The sequence below is a fragment of the Durio zibethinus genome, chromosome 6 (genome assembly GCF_047325235.1).
Source record: "Durio zibethinus cultivar Kanyao isolate XHJ-2024 chromosome 6, ASM4732523v1, whole genome shotgun sequence".
NCBI lineage: Eukaryota > Viridiplantae > Streptophyta > Magnoliopsida > Malvales > Malvaceae > Durio > Durio zibethinus.
The window spans coordinates 4,515,478-4,531,479 of NC_143167.1; the positions used below are offsets into that span (position 1 = coordinate 4,515,478).

The window sequence follows — 16,002 nt, forward strand, 5'->3', positions numbered from 1 at the left end:
ATTTGAATCCAATCTAGACTCTGATTGAGTCATAAATTCATGGTAGAATTCTAATTTTTTATCATAATTCCAACTGAAAATCAATCAAGAAAAAGATAAAAATAATAAAATCTATATATTAATAGATATATGGATAGATAAATAATAAAAATATATATATTAATAGATAAATAATAAAATCTGTTAATAGATAAATAATAGAATATATATATTAATAAATAGTAATAGTAATAATAAATAAATAAATAAATAAATAATAAAAAAATTAAAATTAAAATTAAAAAAATGTAAATGAGCTTATCCATTTGGGAGCCTAGATCAAATTGGATATCTAAATATTACATTCTACTGCCAATGCTGAAGGAGAATGACTACTGTTTCAGTCGAAAACATACCAACACATGAATACGATGATTCATTTGGCTACTTCATTCTAGTCTTCTTAGATTACTAAGACTTCAACAGTATAGTGTAGAAGGGAAAAAGAAAAGAAACAATTTATTAAGTTGTTGAATTCTACTTTCTCTGTAATTTCCTAGGTCTCTGGCCACACTCTAGTTAACTTATGGGGTATATCTACCATTACGGATGAATCGGTGGTAGTATTTTTGGACTTTGCAAGTGTTTGTTGCATTACCAGCACCGAGACTTGACAGCCGGAGTCCGATGAGGCTAACATGTCCCCCACAAATCCTAGCTCGGGAAACTCATTCCACTCGGTAAGCCCGGCGAACAATGGCGAATTGCTGTCATGGCGTCTTCCCACCAAAATGAGATCATAACAATCCTCCATTGATCGAATTATCCCTACTGTTTCCACGCTATCACACACAAATTCCTCCTTGTAGACGAAGTGTTGTTTCCCCGCATGCGCAATCCTGAAGTCGTTGATAATGCGCTCATCTTCTAGTTCCTGATGATTGGTTCTGCCTTCTCTTCTTTTCTTGTTAGAATCAACCAAACGGGTCACCGTGATGCTTATGTTGGGGTGTTCTGCCATGCGCATGGCATATGCTAATGCTTCTCGATCGTCAGGGCCTTCCACAAATATCAGTCCAACGTTGTATAAGCTTTTACTTGACATGGAATTTGTGCTAGTCGTTGTGCCACGGTCCACCAAGATCCCGACAGAACAGGGGGCGTTTTGGAGGATTTGTTGATTGACTGATCTGGTAGCCCGTGGCAATACTTCAATTTCAGTGCTTGTATTCCATTGCTTGTGGAATGGGATAACAATCAACGAAACTCTCTTTTCCAATGCAAGACTGCAAATTTCATCATGCATTGAGACAAATGGCGAAATGGCTGTATATAAGTTGACAACAACAGTACCCTCATTAATCTCCTCGTACAATCTGAATGCGTTTATCATGTGCTTGGAACCCTGCATTTGAACTGAATTCTTTCTGCCTGGCCGATGAGTTATGAGAAGCGGAGCTGATCGACCAATGAGTTCAAGGAGGTGAACCACGTAGAAGCATATGGGGCTTTTTGCTGTTGGATTTGATAATTCGAGGAGATTGATGATAGAAGGAGTCTGATATTGGCAGTAAATTCCGGCCAGCATTCGGAGCTCTGTTTCTGGATGTGAGTGTTGAATGGACCTTTTCTTATGGGAAATGTATCTCTTGGATGGCTCGTATAAAAATTTCACCAAGGGGGTGATGATTCCAGCCATAAAAACAATTGATACGGACATGATGGTAAATGATTGGCTGTCAATTAGCTGCCATAAAAGAAAAAGGCATGATGGCTTGGCACACTAATTTGATTGCATTTTGGCCGGAAAGAAATTCATGGAAAAAAAAATAGCGGAACAATTGAACAAATAAAATGATGGAAAAGGAGTATTATTTACCTTAAGGTTCTGTGCATGTTGTAGAATCATGACATCCGTGACCCCCTGGACACTCATGATAAGGCCTAAGGAAATAGCATCAAGAGGAGGCATTTTGCAGTACAGGGAAGGCAAGACAGTTGCCAAAAGTTTTGCGAGTAAGTTACAAAAAGACAGAAACTGGATGATAATCACAGCCTGCCAATGTACATTTAGGATGCTTATGCCAGATCCAGTTAATATAAAATAGCTTGGTAGGAGAACAGAGGATACGAAAGAATCAAGTTTGTTGACCAGTGCTGATCCTAATGGCGGTCCCCCTGGCGCTGCCATGCCCAAAAATATTGGCCCAATGATCATATGTTGCCCAATTACTTCGCTAACGAATGAACACCCTAAAACCATCATAAAGATAGCCGAGATGTAACCCTCTTTTACACTTTTTCCTTCAGTTGTATGCCTTGCCATCATCACCATCACAGGCCGCAAGATGTATACTATGATCATCAACAAGCAGGCAAGAGATAGGAACATCCATATCACAGTTTCCTGTTTTCCTATGCTACCTTGCATAATTGTGTAGAGTATAATTATCCAACACCAAGAAAACATGCCACTAACCAAAGAAGAAGATGTGGCTAATCGACCGAGCTCTGAGTTGAGTAGATTTAGATCAGCTAGAAGACAGACTACGACATGAAAGGAATTTAAAGCAAAAAATGATGCGACGAAATATATGGATTGTTGTATATCTGGATGCATTTTGACAGTATGCTTTAAAATGGCAGCAACGATTGTGTTTAGAGTAATGGGCACCAGAAAAGATAGAACGCCAATGATCACTGCTTTCTTTCCTGTTCTTTTAACCATGCTTAAATCCGTTTTTACTCCAATTGAAAACAGAAATAGCGTGCACCCAAATAGGGCTAATGTTTGATTGATATATAAACTTCTATAGGTTAAAGCCCCTCTCACGATAGGATTGCTATCTCCCCAAATCATCGGTCCCATTAGAATACCAGTCTGGTTGCATTAAACTTATCAAAACTTTGAAATTAAATGTATTTAAACATTTCTCTCATAACAAGAAATTGAATGGAAAATTCACAGAAAAAAAAAAAAGAATGCTTACCAACATATGTGAGAAAAATGAACTCTGACCACGATGGTTGAAAAGTAACTGGATTATGGAAGTCAATATAGCTGAAACCGAAAGTTGAAGAAAAAGGACAGGAGTTGCAAAGTCGAGTGGATTACCCCCGAAGAAGACACCACTTGCTCTTAACTCGTCTTTTCTGTCGCATATCAATTTACCATTAGATGTTGCATTAGCCATTTTAGCAGCCAGCAGAAAGAAACTTGCAAATAATCAAGCCGGCATGTTATGGTCAATCAACCGGACAAAGAAAAAATGTTAATTGATCGATAGACAGAAAGAAGTTGAAATTTAAGGTTGCGTGGTTGAGAGAGGTGGAGTGGTGAAGGAGTTTGGAAGGTTAGAAAAACTGAATGGGCGTACAGGAGAATCATGCGGGGTTGCAATAACCTATAATGTTTCTCAAGCACCCACGTTTTCTTCGTTTATTACTAGTGGCCACTCATCAAACGAGGGGTTTTGCCCATACCATAGTTTCAATTACTTCTGTTTAATTATGTGGTGATTATTGATTACCGATAAAGATATTATCCGTTGCATGACTAAGCTTGATGCCCATACCAATCAACAACACAACAATTCTTGAATAACAAAATTAGCATTGTCATTTTGGAAGCCAGCATAAATCAAACTGCAAATTGTAAAGTGACCCAATATGAAGTTTGAAAAGAAAGCAAAGATTGGTCTGAAGTCTGACTAGAGTTCAATGATTGATCCAAATCCAATATGTACAAACTACCTCATTATTCAACACTAAATTCTTCCATAATTTAAAACACTGATAGTTTTTGCAAAATTATTTTTTTGCTCTTACTCTTCCACTTGCCACGAGCCTTTCAGAAAAAGATTTGTTCGTGTCTACTGAGATAATAGCTACTGCGAAGATCTAGAGCAGAAGAAGAAGGTAGACATGTCTAATCTGAAACAGACATTGTTATTTCTACTTTTTTCAGTAAGTTTTTCATCTGGTGACTTAAACCATACAATGCCAATACAATAATACAACACAAAAGCTAGAGAAAAGAAAAATACTTGGAGATCTCTAGAGATTGCTCTATATTTGATAATAACCTAAATGAGTAATTATCAGTATGGAAAAATATTACAAAAGCGTGAAATTCTTAGAACTATTATTTTTCTCAATTGCAAAGACTGCTCTCAATAGCCTGGTCTGTTGTTGCACCCTTAAAATCTGGGCAAGCAGATCCTCCCCTGACAATATTTCATGCTCACTGCATTTCTTGAGTCATAAGCATGGTCTATTGATATAATCACAGCAAGCAAACTTGTTGCATCCGTTATTGCCTCCTCTGAACAAGAAACTCGCTTGTTTTGCAGGGTTTTCACCATAAACTCTCTCGGGAGGTCATTATGATGATCAAGCATTTTATGTCATGTGTCGAGACTTAAGCTTCAGACTCGTGCAGCTCTAGACCCAAACATGCACTCATTTGGCATTTCAGATCAGCCTATTTGTCACAGTTCACATCTTTGTGAAATATAGTCCGCTTTGTCCCCCTGATCTCACTGTTTTGTCCTACAAAAAGCACTTCATAATGAAAAAGTGGTGTGAACCCTTTTATATTCCAGTGACCCTCCTTTTATGTCCAATGTAGGATTGGAGTACCCTATCTACTCTGCTTGGAGGGCTTGGCGTGACATTCTCACCCACTTAACCTTATGACGCCCTCGTCACGGAGGCTAGCCACCCTGCCTACCTCTCTCGAGACGTTTGGCATGGGTTGAATGGTTTAGGACTAGCTTTGATACCACTTGTCCAATTGAATGCAATTCAATTTTGCATTCAATTGGATTGTTTCCTTATTCAATGAAGGAATTTTTAAGTTCAACTAACCTATTTGCAAAATATCAAGTGGATAAATAAATAACAATTTTGAGAGAGTCTTTCATTTGTCTATCATTATAGGCAATACCATCCATATTATCTATGGAATTCGAACCTGAACTCTATTTACGATTCCTTATTTTTATCTCATTGGCCGATTTTATTTACATCCAACCTATCCCCATTTTTTCCATCTATATTCCTTTTTTTTTCATTTCATAAACGAATTACGCATATTTTCACATCTATGATTTACGTATACAATATATATTACTATCAAGAGTGAATTTCTTATTTCTTATTATTGAATTTATAGGCGCTTGACGTGGGTCGAACGGTTTAGGGCTAGCTCTGATACCACTTATCACGTGTCAAGATTTAAGCTCCAAGACTCGGGTATGGCATCTCAGATCAACCTACTTACCACGATTCACTACCTCTCTCGAGGCGTTTGGCGTGAGTTGAACGGTTTAGGCCTTTTTTTTCATTTCATAAATGAATTACTCATATTTTCACATCTAGGATTTACATATACAACATATATTATTGTTAAGAGTGAATTTCTTATTTTTTATTCTTTTTATTTCTTATTATTGAATTTATAGGCGCTTGGTGTGGGTCGAACGGTTTAGGGCTAGCTCTGATTTACATATACAACATATATTACTGTCAAGAGTAAATTTTTTATTTCTTATTATTGAATTTATAGGCGCTTGACGTGGGTCGAACGGTTTAGGGCTAGCTCTGATACCACTTGTCACGTGTCGAGATTTAAGCTCCAGGACCCGAGTATACACTCATCCGACGTCTCAGATCAGCATACTTGCCACGATTCACTACCTCTCTCGAGGCGCTTGGCATGGGTTGAACGGTTTAAGGCTGGCCTGATACCACTTACAAGAATGAATTTCTTATTTCTTATTCTTTCTTATTTCTTGTTATTGAATTTATAGGCGCTTGGCATGGGTTGAACAGTTTAGGACTAGCTTTGATACCACTTGTCACGTGTCGAGATTTAAACTCTAGGACCCGGGTATGGTATCCCAGATCAGCCTACTTGCCACGATTCACTACCTTTCTCAAGGCGCTTGGCGTGAGTTGAACGATTTAGGCCTTTGTTTTCATTTTATAAACGAATTACGCATATTTTCACATATAGGATTTACATATACAACATATATTACTGTCAAGAGTGAATTTCTTATTTCTTATTCTTTCTTATTTCTTATTATTGAATTTATAGGCGTTTGGCGTGAGTCGAACAGTTTAAGGCTAGCTTTGATTTACAAATACAACATATATTACTGTCAAGAGTGAATTTTTTATTTCTTATTATTGAATTTATAGGCACTTGACATGTGTTGAACGGTTTAGGGCTAGCTCTGATACCACTTATCACGTGTCGAGATTTAAGCTCCAAGACCCGGGTATGCACTCATCCGACGTTCCAGATCAGCCTACTTGTCACGATTCACTACCTCTCTCGAGGCGCTTGACATGGGTTGAACGGTTTAGAGTAGGCTCTGATACCACTTGTAAGAGTGAATTTCTTATTTCTTATTCTTTCTTATTTTTTATTATTGAATTTATAGGCGCTTGACGTGGATCGAACGATTTAAGGCTAGCTCTGATTTACATATACAACATACATTACTGTCAAGAGTAAATTTCTTATTTCTTATTCTTTCTTATTTTTTATTATTGAATTTATAGGCGCTTGACGTAAGTTGAACGATTTAGGGCTAGCTCTGATACCACTTGTCACGTGTCGAGATTTAAGCTCCAAGACCCGAGTATACACTTATCCGACGTCTTAGATCAGCCTACTTGTCACGATTCACTACCTCTCTCGAGACGCTTGACATGGGTTGAACGATTTAGGCCTGATACCACTTGCAAGAATGAATTTCTTATTTCTTATTCTTTCTTATTTCTTATTATTAAATTTATAGGCGCTTGACGTAGGTCGAACGGTTTAAGGTTAGCTTTGATACCACTCATTACATGTCGCGATTTAAGCTCCAAGACCTAGGTATGCATTCATCCGACATTCCAACTCTGATACCATTTGTCACGTGTCGAGATTTAAGCTCTAAGACCTGGGTATGCACTCATCCGACGTCCCAGATCAGCTTACTTGCCACGATTCACTACCTTTCTCGAGGTGCTTGGCGTGAGTTGAATGGTTTAGCGCTGGCTCTGATACCATTCTCAGGTTAGCTCTAATACCACTTATCACGTGTCGAGATTTAAGCTCTAGAACCCGGGTAGGCGTCTCAGATCAGCCTACTTGTCAGTCAAACGATTTAGGGCTAGCTTTGATACCACTTGTTACGTGTAGAAATTTAAGCTTCAAGACCTAGGTATGCACTCATCCAGCGTCTCAAATCAGCTTACTTACCAAGATTCACTACTTTTCTCGAGGCGCTTGACGTGGATTGAATGGTTTAGGACTGGCTTTGATACCATTTGTCACGTGCTGAGATTTAAGCTCCAGGACCCTTGGCCTACTTCCCTCGAGACACTTGGCTTAGATCGAACGGTTTATGACTAACTCTGATATCATTTGTCACATACCGAGATTTAAGCTCTAAGATCCAGGCATATAAAAAATTATATATAATTTAAATGTAAAATATACTAAAAATATACTAAAAATATACTAAAAATATGCTAAAAAATACTAAAAAAAAAAATATAGTAATATTATACTTAGTATACTAATATTATACTAATATATATATATATATATAATATTAAATAAAATAGACTAATAAAATAAAGATAACATATAATAGAATAAAAATAAAATAAAAATATATAATATAGAGATAAATAATAAATATATAAAGATAAATAATAAAAATTATAAAAATTATAAAAATATTTATTTTTATTTTTATAATTTTTATAATTATAATTAAATTATAATGATATTATTAAAATTTAATATTATTAAATATAATGTTATTAATATTAATATGATTAAATTAAAATATCATTTTTAATATGATTAAAATATAATCAAATAGAATTATATTATTATATTTTTAATTATTATATTCTATCAATATTAGATTAGCATGGGTCAAACGGTTTAGAGTTGGTTCTTATATCACTTATCACATATTGAGATTTAAGCTCTAAGATCTGGGTGAACTCACGATTTTATCCTATAAAAAATGTCTCAAAAAAAAATAAATGATATGAATCTTTTTATATCTCAATAATTTTTTTTTTATGTTCGATGTAAAATTAAAATACCTTATTTATTTTTTTTTAGAGCGTTTGACATGACACTTACTCCTTTACAACGCACAATCTCTTTGACGGCGAAGGGAAACGTAAAATACACATCACCACATTAGAATGGTCCGATATACACTTACTTATGGCATATGCTAGTGCCTCTTCATCATCTGCTCCCACAAGGAATGACCCAGCCACCCTAAAAAATGAAGGGTTCTTCTCGTCAATAAGGATATTTACTCTGATTCAACATCCAGTGTTACATTCAAACTGATCATAATTGCCATATTGGTTGCTGACACGGCATATATCTTCATCCATTTGTTCGACACGATTACTAAAACCACTTGAACTCAACCAATCAAATTTTAAAACTACAGATTACATTGTTGCAGTTGGCATTAGTATCTGCTTCAAAATCTTATCCATTTTAAACATGATGCCCAAATTCCATGTAAACTACCCCTTGTTCGTGTTCTTTCTTTCTAATAGGGAGGGTGAAGGGGCTAAGAAATGAAATCTTATTTGTACTTTATCTCCGTATGCTCATAGGAAACAAGCCCACTTTTGACTACTTGCAATCAAATGCTCCTCACCTGGTTTGCAATCATTTTCTTGCCTGGTCTCCGGGTAAGCTTGAACTCATATGGACATTGAATTTTTTATACCATCCGTCAAAATACTGCGATATTTTAGCAAGCTTCAGTGGATTATGCAGAGCTCACTTTTGATTTGCTGTAATCATCCACATTAATACAGTACCTCAAAACAAAGTTGGTATAAATTCCAACCAGGGCCACCTGCAATCTTGTAAATGTCTGCTGCATTACAAGTATGAAAAAAGTATAGGAGAAGATATACAAAAGAAGTGAACAACAATACTTGCATTTGCATTTAAATCAATTTGATTGAGCCAGGAGATTATAAAGACCTCATCAAAAGAAAGTATTGAATCAAAAAGAACTAAAAGAAAATCTGATTTTAAAGGGTTTTTTTTTTTTCTGCAAACAAAAAAAATTATGACCAAGGGGAAATTTTTGAATGAATCAATCTGTATACTAACAACACAAATTCTCTGAAGATACATTTAGGATGAAGCAGAAAAGGGAAAAAAAGAAAATCAGTGGATCGCTCATTCAGATAAGAGATGGAATGGTATAAGCAACATCTTTAAAAAGAAAAAGCAGTTTACACAATCAATGATTATCGATCACCAGTCACCACCACTGGTGCACAAGAACCCCTCCAGCTCTTAGAGAATTAAACAAGTCCAAGCATTGCGCGTATGTATTGTGATACTTCGGACTCCTCTGGCCTGGACAACATCTCTGCCATCTATTGTAATGACACTCCAAAAAGACCTCATCAATCAAACAGATTGCCCCTGTCTCAATCAACCTTGGCATCAAATGAAACTCAGTGCCCTCTACATCCATTTTCATCACCACAAAATCTCTCTCAGACACCACACTTTTCAACCACTCTGCTAAATCAAACCCCTGAATCTTGTCCACATCCTCCACGTAAGTAACCGATGATTGAACCGGGTGTATCCTCCCCATTCCTCTGGCTTTCTGCATTGCATCTTTCTTTCTTGGATCCCTGGTTATCTCAAAAAACAATGTCTCATTCCTAATCCACGCCGCATAAGGCAATAGCTTAACATTTTTCTTCATCTTGTACTCTTCATGAAATGCCTTGTCGGCCTCAATAGCGTAAATTTCAAAGTTTTTATTTTGTTTCGGATATTGTTTCTTGAACCAGCTCCCAATACTTGATCCATAGCTTCTTGCTCCGACATCAACGTAAACAAACTTCCGTTTAAAACTAATGTCCACCATTGAAGTCAAGTATTTGATGTTTCTGATGTTTCTTTTCAATGTGATCCATGGTTTCAACGGTTCTTGTTTGATCAAAGGCTCCGCATTTCGGATTATTTCCCGTTTTAACTCCAGAGCGGAGCATTTATCACCTGAATTGCCATTGAGAGGTGAATTTTGCCTCTCTTTCTTCATCACGATCTCTTGGATTTTCGTGGAGGAATCAGGGCCGTAGCTTTCAAGAGACTCGATCAATCTCAAGCAATTGAAAAGATCAAGAAATGATTGCAAACTATAGGCGTCTTTAGCCGTCTCGTGAACCACCAAGAACCCGCCCGGTTTCAGCGTCCGACAAATCTCCCAACCGAACTCCACAGGAAAACCCGGCCTTTCTAAATCGCTTGAAAACTCGAAGTCGAAGGAGTTCCCTTTGAAGGGCTGATTCCACGCTTGGCCACGTAAAATCAAAGGCGGTGATGCTTTCTTGGAAATCCCGATGGATTCTGAAACGCCGATTCTTTTCAATGCGTGAACTTCTTCTCCCGTCACCGTCTCAATGCAGAGAGCTTTTGAATTGGGAGAAAGATATCCCTCGGCGATCAAATCTTGGAAAACGGAGGAGTAAAAATCGATATATTTTTCAGATTTGACGGCGACGGAAGACACGTAGCGTACGTTGAAGAGGCAGAAGTCGTCGCTGGCTACGCACAATTGGCCCCTGATGGCGACTAAGAAAGCGAAACGGACGGCAATGATGAGGACACTGAAGGAAAGACAGCGTACGATGATGTTCTTGAGGAGGTTAGGTTTCAGTGTTAAGGGGTCCATTGACGGTTACGGTGCGAAAGAAGAGATGAAGAATCAAAAGAGAATTGAAAGGAACGGTTTGGCGCCACTTAGTAGGTAAGAAGTAGAAATAAAGGAGAGGATTGGAGGGTAAAGTGGGAATCTGACGTGTCTTTTCTCTGGGGAACGTTTTTGGTATGAGGTTGTCCAGCTGGCTATGGGTGGATGATGATGATGATGTGTCACACGCTCATCTTTCTTAGTTGATTCCACATTTTTCCTCTTTTCCAAAAATTACGCTGGAATAGGAAAAGAGGGAGAAATTTTTGTTTTATTTCTTTCCAAGCTGCATGTAGAAATGGGAAAATATATACTTTATTGTTTTCATACTGTTTGATTAAATAATTACTTGAATTGGGTCAAACCTGGCCCTTTCTTCCCATCATTGTTATAAGGTGTTCAAACCAATGGGCATGGACACCTTTTCATTTTTTTTAATATTTTTAATTTTTTGTACAATGGAAATTATTATGAAAACAAAAAAAAAATTACAATTACTAAAATTTAACTTTCAAAAACTTATTAAATATTATTATATAAATAAATTAAATTAAATCTCAAATTTTATTTCATACATATTTTCATTAATCTAATACTCTAAACCATGATTTTTATTATTTGATTAGATATAGTATTACTATTAACATAGTTTAGCATTAATCCGTTCTCTCCACAAGTTGTGAAACTTCTCTATTCTCAAAATTTCTTTCATGGTATGATTCCTTAATTCATATGTGATTGATTATATAAAAAACAATTGTGGATAAGAAAAGTATTTCTATTGTAATCATTCAAACTTAAAACTTTGTTATTTTGAAAAGGAATCCTATAATTTTATTCAATTTTCAACTATCCACTGCTAATAAATTATTCAAGATAAATTTGCATACATTTTATTTTATTTAAGTGATTGGTTAATTGAATTGAAGAACTCTAATATTAAAAAAATACTACTATAACAATGATAGGATATTGTTGCTCGCATTCTTGATTGGGACACCCCCTTTTTTTTTTTTTTAACTCTAACGTATGGCCACAGTTTGTAGGCTGTAGTCCATTGCCAATTAGCTCTTGCCCATTGCTTTCATATACATAAGCTTAACCTTAGAAGGTTGGGACTGGTTGGGTCTCACCCTGCATTAAACTATTTTCACAAGTAAAGGAAACAAAGTAAAACAAAACCAACAGGCACGTAATTAATCAACAAAGCTTAAAAAATGGATTAAGGAACAGGAAACCGAATACAGATAGACATTGTTGTTAGGTCGGTTATGGCCTGCGGAGGGCCATTAGCCATCACTTTTTCTTTTAATGCACCGTGTGAACCACGGAAATGTCCCACCTCCTCTTTGGCTGTTTGTATAGATAGAAAATACAAAAAGTTTTATAAGGGCTTTTGATTTACTAATTTGCCCTTCTCAAATGTCTTGATTCTTTTTATCTGATAATGTCGACAAAGGATGATACAGTAATTTTGAATGTCCCGTAAGGGGAGCATCCGCGAAGGACCCATCTGTACCAAAATTCTAACGCAAGTTGACCTTGACCAACTTGTTCACTAAGAAATCTCCCCAGCTCCACATTTTTGACTAGTTCAAACCTCAATTAAAAATTTTGATTATGTAACCAATGACGATTGCACTGCTATTTAACTATGTTTCGCCGACGTAGCAAATTAACAGTATCACGTACGGACGAAATTCCGGGGAAAGCTATCGAACCGATTCGAATATATTCAAATTGAATTAATTTTGTCGGTGGTCGAAAGTTATAATAAAATATTTAATACGATATTTAATATTTAAAATTTAAAATTTATTAATATAAAATACTTAACTTTGAGTTTGTCAACTAAAGCTCATGAATCACTGGCATGCCTTTTAAAAAAAATAAAAAGAAATGATTTGAGGCTCTCCTGTTCTGGACTACCAGGCAAGCAGAGCGGACTCAAAACATCAAAAAAATAGTATGGTAACTTTTACTGGCTCCTATAGCAATTCCAACTGAATATACAAAACCAATACTGTGGAATATACAACAAACAGAATGCAATTAATTAAATGAACCTAAGCTCCTTATTCTTGTGGTTTTTAATCCCCTCTATGCTCTCAAAACCTTCAATTTCCGTGCAAATTTCAACAAAGTAGTGACTCAATGAACGCTTCATCTCTTGGTTCCTCCTTGGTTCTGGAAAACATATTGTTTACATGTTGTGGCTGATTCATGAAAGACCCCATGGAGTTCCCATACCCAGAGAATCCAAAGTTTCCAGTGCCTTGCAACATCTCCAGCGTGAAGGGTGATTGCCCCTCGGAGGCTGTCGATGAACTCGAACTGCGAAGAGGGTTGGCCATGGAATTGTAGTGATTGTTAACAGCTGATGGCCTTATTGCCATGGCCACATTGTTGTTACCATTATTGTTGTTGTTGTCAGGTAACGTTCTATGGACAGAATGGCTGCCGCTGCCGCGAGCAGCCGGAACATCATGATTGTGCTTCCCTTCATAGGTTGTGATCACTGCCCTATGATCATGTGATGCTCGCTCAACATGCTTTCTCACTGGACATCCTGGATGTGTGCACTTGTAGTAGCTCCTGTAAGCGTCAGCAGTTAGAACACAAGGCAAACACAAGAAACATGAGTGCTAAATTGAAGCATTCCCCACTAAAGAAAATTTAAAGCTACTAGTTATCTTTCTTGAAAGGAGTCTAATGTATCCAAAAGACAGACAGAGAGACAGAACCCACTTTTTAAGGCATTAAAAAACTAAGACATCCAATGAAAGATGCGTTTAAGAGTAAGGGATGATCGAAAGTTATCAAACTTGATTAAAAGAAACGGTATATAAAATCAAAGTGCTAATATAATACCACTTCTAGAACATCGAAAAGAGCACACATTCAAAAGTTTAAAAGGCATAAACGGTTTAATGATCAAATTTACCTTGGATTTGGATTTCCCTTGACCACTTTTTGCCCATATTTTCTCCATCTGTATCCATCATCCAAAATATCAATGTCACTGGTTGTTTGAACTACAACTCTAGGTTCCCTCACAGTTCTACTGCCAGGTGCTGAAATTCCTTCATTTTCACCTTCACTTCTCCTGGAATCAAGTAATATCAATGGTAGTTCAGCAGAAACAGAAAACAACATACTATATCCACGTTAATAAATTTTTAAGTTTGACCATAAAAGATAGTAGCCAAGAATTTACTAAATTAAACGTACCATCTTTTGGCCTCAGGTTCGTCTTCATCAATCTCATCTCCTCCTGATTTACTCTTCTGGGAACCCTGATCAAAATCATCATCCCCGACTGATATGGAGGAATTTTCTGGTGTTGCAACAGAATCCATCTGTCCACTGCCATGAGTTGGAAATGAATGATCCGGAATCTCAGATCTTGCAACACTTGAAGTCTGAATAGCAATAGAAGATGATGAAGATGATGATCTCCTAGTGGACTGAGGTTTAGGATGGTTATGACTACCCTTGTAAACTATCTCAGTTATCTGTCCATCTAAAGACCTCTCAACCTTCTTCTTTGTTGGGCAGTTGGGATACGTGCACTTGTAATAACTTCTTGGGTTTTCGCTTCCCTTCACTTGTTTCTGTCCATATTTCCTCCAATTGTATCCATCATCTGATCTTTTGCTCTCTCTAATTGACTGAGGTTGCTGATGGTAATTGCTATAATCTGATTGGAAGCCGCTGTTGCTTTGAATATTGGCAATCTCAGGGGAAAAGCTCTGCATCTGGGTGTATTCAGGTTTTACCATGCTCTTCGCTGAGGAAAAATCGTCTTGCTTTGCAGAGTCTTGCAAACTCCAACCTTGTTGTGCCTGAAAATTAATGTCAAAAAGAAAAAAAAACCTTTAAAAGACCGAAGAGAAAATTTTGACTTTAATTAACCGAAAATGATTACATACCGTTTGAATTGTGTTGGTTGACGATAGAAACAAGCTTGACGAAGAGGTGGCAGACCTTGGCTGGGTTTGGAAAGAAAAATCAGAGTAGTTATTGTCTTCCTGTTTGACGTTTTGCTGGTTGTTTCCAGAATTGGATTTCCAATCGAAAGCCTGAGCTGGAAATGTTCCAGTGGTCGGAGATGGCAGAACCTGTACGTAAAACGAAAAGATTAGCAACACCCATCAATCAAAAAAAGCCAAAAAAAAAAAAGAATTTACTCAAAATACCACAAAACAAAATTCAATCAGACAAGCAAGAGAAACAAATAAAAATATCCAATATTTCAGCAACAAAAACAAATACTACAAGGGTAAAGCTTTGGGATAATTCTTATGCTCTGTTTGGTTTCCTAGAAGCCAGTAAAAATCTAAATAAAGTATAAATCAGTAATTTTTTTTATTTTATTTTATTTCAGAGATAACTAAAAAGCTCTAGTCAACAAAGTTTTGGTAAAAACTTAAAAAGCATAAAAGAAAAAAAAAGGAAGTTGCTTTTTTTTTTTTTTTTTCTATTTCTATAATCTAAAAGAGGCATACAACAAAACAATTGAACGCAGAATAAGAGAAGAAAAGCAGAGGATGTAAAGATACATACGTTAGAAGCGTTCAACAAAACAGGAGAGTCCAAGAGTTCAGCTGGGCTGAGCCCTGGAGGGATAGCAAAGTAAGAAGAAGGAGATACAGGAGGAGGAGAGATAGGGAGTGAAGGAGGAGGAAGCGACTTAAACTTAGGCACACCCGAGCCAGTTCTCTCTGCAATCCGATCAGACAACGACAACCCACCTCCACGCTTGGTATCAAGGCCACCGTTGAAGGTGGAGGAAGGGTTTTCATCGTCGGTGACACCGGATGCAAGAAGATCAGAGAAAGAGGTTGTCATGAAAGGATGCGTAGAGAAACTAAAAGCGTTTTGCACGTAGGAATTGTCAAGATTGCTACAAGAGGAGGCGGCCATCAAAAAAAGAGAAAAAAAGAGAGATGAGCGGAAACAAAGTTATGGGAAAACGGAGGCAGCCACTAATATATGATGAGGGATGAAAGAAACGAATGAACGAAGAGAAGATGGTCACGTATTACACAATTTTTTTTGTGTTTAGGGAGTTTCTGGGAAGTTTATGGGAAGTTTGACCGTTGAAAATATACAGTGGAATTTGCGTTGGGAGGGTGTGTTTTCTCATTATTTTTTTAGTCAAAGCTCGTGGGTTTGACTGGGTGGCGGCTGACACTGAGATCGTGAAATCTATCGAACGCAGTGTGCGATGAAATGATCCTCTTTT

The 16,002-nt window shown here is 36.9% G+C and overlaps 3 protein-coding genes across 3 annotated transcripts; all 3 read right to left on the reverse strand.

The window, feature by feature from the left end:
• Window positions 1–257: 257 nt before the first annotated feature.
• LOC111285641 (cation/H(+) antiporter 15) lies at window positions 258–3,322 on the reverse strand. Its single transcript, XM_022875191.2, has 3 exons — window positions 2,970–3,322; window positions 1,859–2,860; window positions 258–1,726 (listed from the first exon to the last, which is right to left on the reverse strand). Exons 1-3 carry the CDS (start codon window positions 3,171–3,173, stop codon window positions 536–538), a joined length of 2,397 nt encoding a protein of 798 aa, XP_022730926.1. The 5' UTR covers window positions 3,174–3,322; the 3' UTR covers window positions 258–535.
• Window positions 3,323–9,194: 5,872 nt separating this feature from the next.
• On the reverse strand, window positions 9,195–11,063 carry LOC111285262 (uncharacterized). The gene has a single exon (XM_022874602.2). It carries the CDS (start codon window positions 10,734–10,736, stop codon window positions 9,306–9,308), a length of 1,431 nt encoding a protein of 476 aa, XP_022730337.2. The 5' UTR covers window positions 10,737–11,063; the 3' UTR covers window positions 9,195–9,305.
• Window positions 11,064–12,547: 1,484 nt separating this feature from the next.
• Window positions 12,548–15,721, reverse strand: WRKY25 (WRKY DNA-binding protein 25). The gene is made up of 5 exons (XM_022874014.2): window positions 15,321–15,721; window positions 14,687–14,875; window positions 13,986–14,599; window positions 13,699–13,860; window positions 12,548–13,349 (listed from the first exon to the last, which is right to left on the reverse strand). The coding sequence occupies exons 1-5, from the start codon at window positions 15,678–15,680 to the stop codon at window positions 12,890–12,892; spliced, it is 1,785 nt and encodes a 594-aa protein (XP_022729749.2). The 5' UTR covers window positions 15,681–15,721; the 3' UTR covers window positions 12,548–12,889.
• Between the last annotated feature and the right edge of the window lie 281 nt (window positions 15,722–16,002).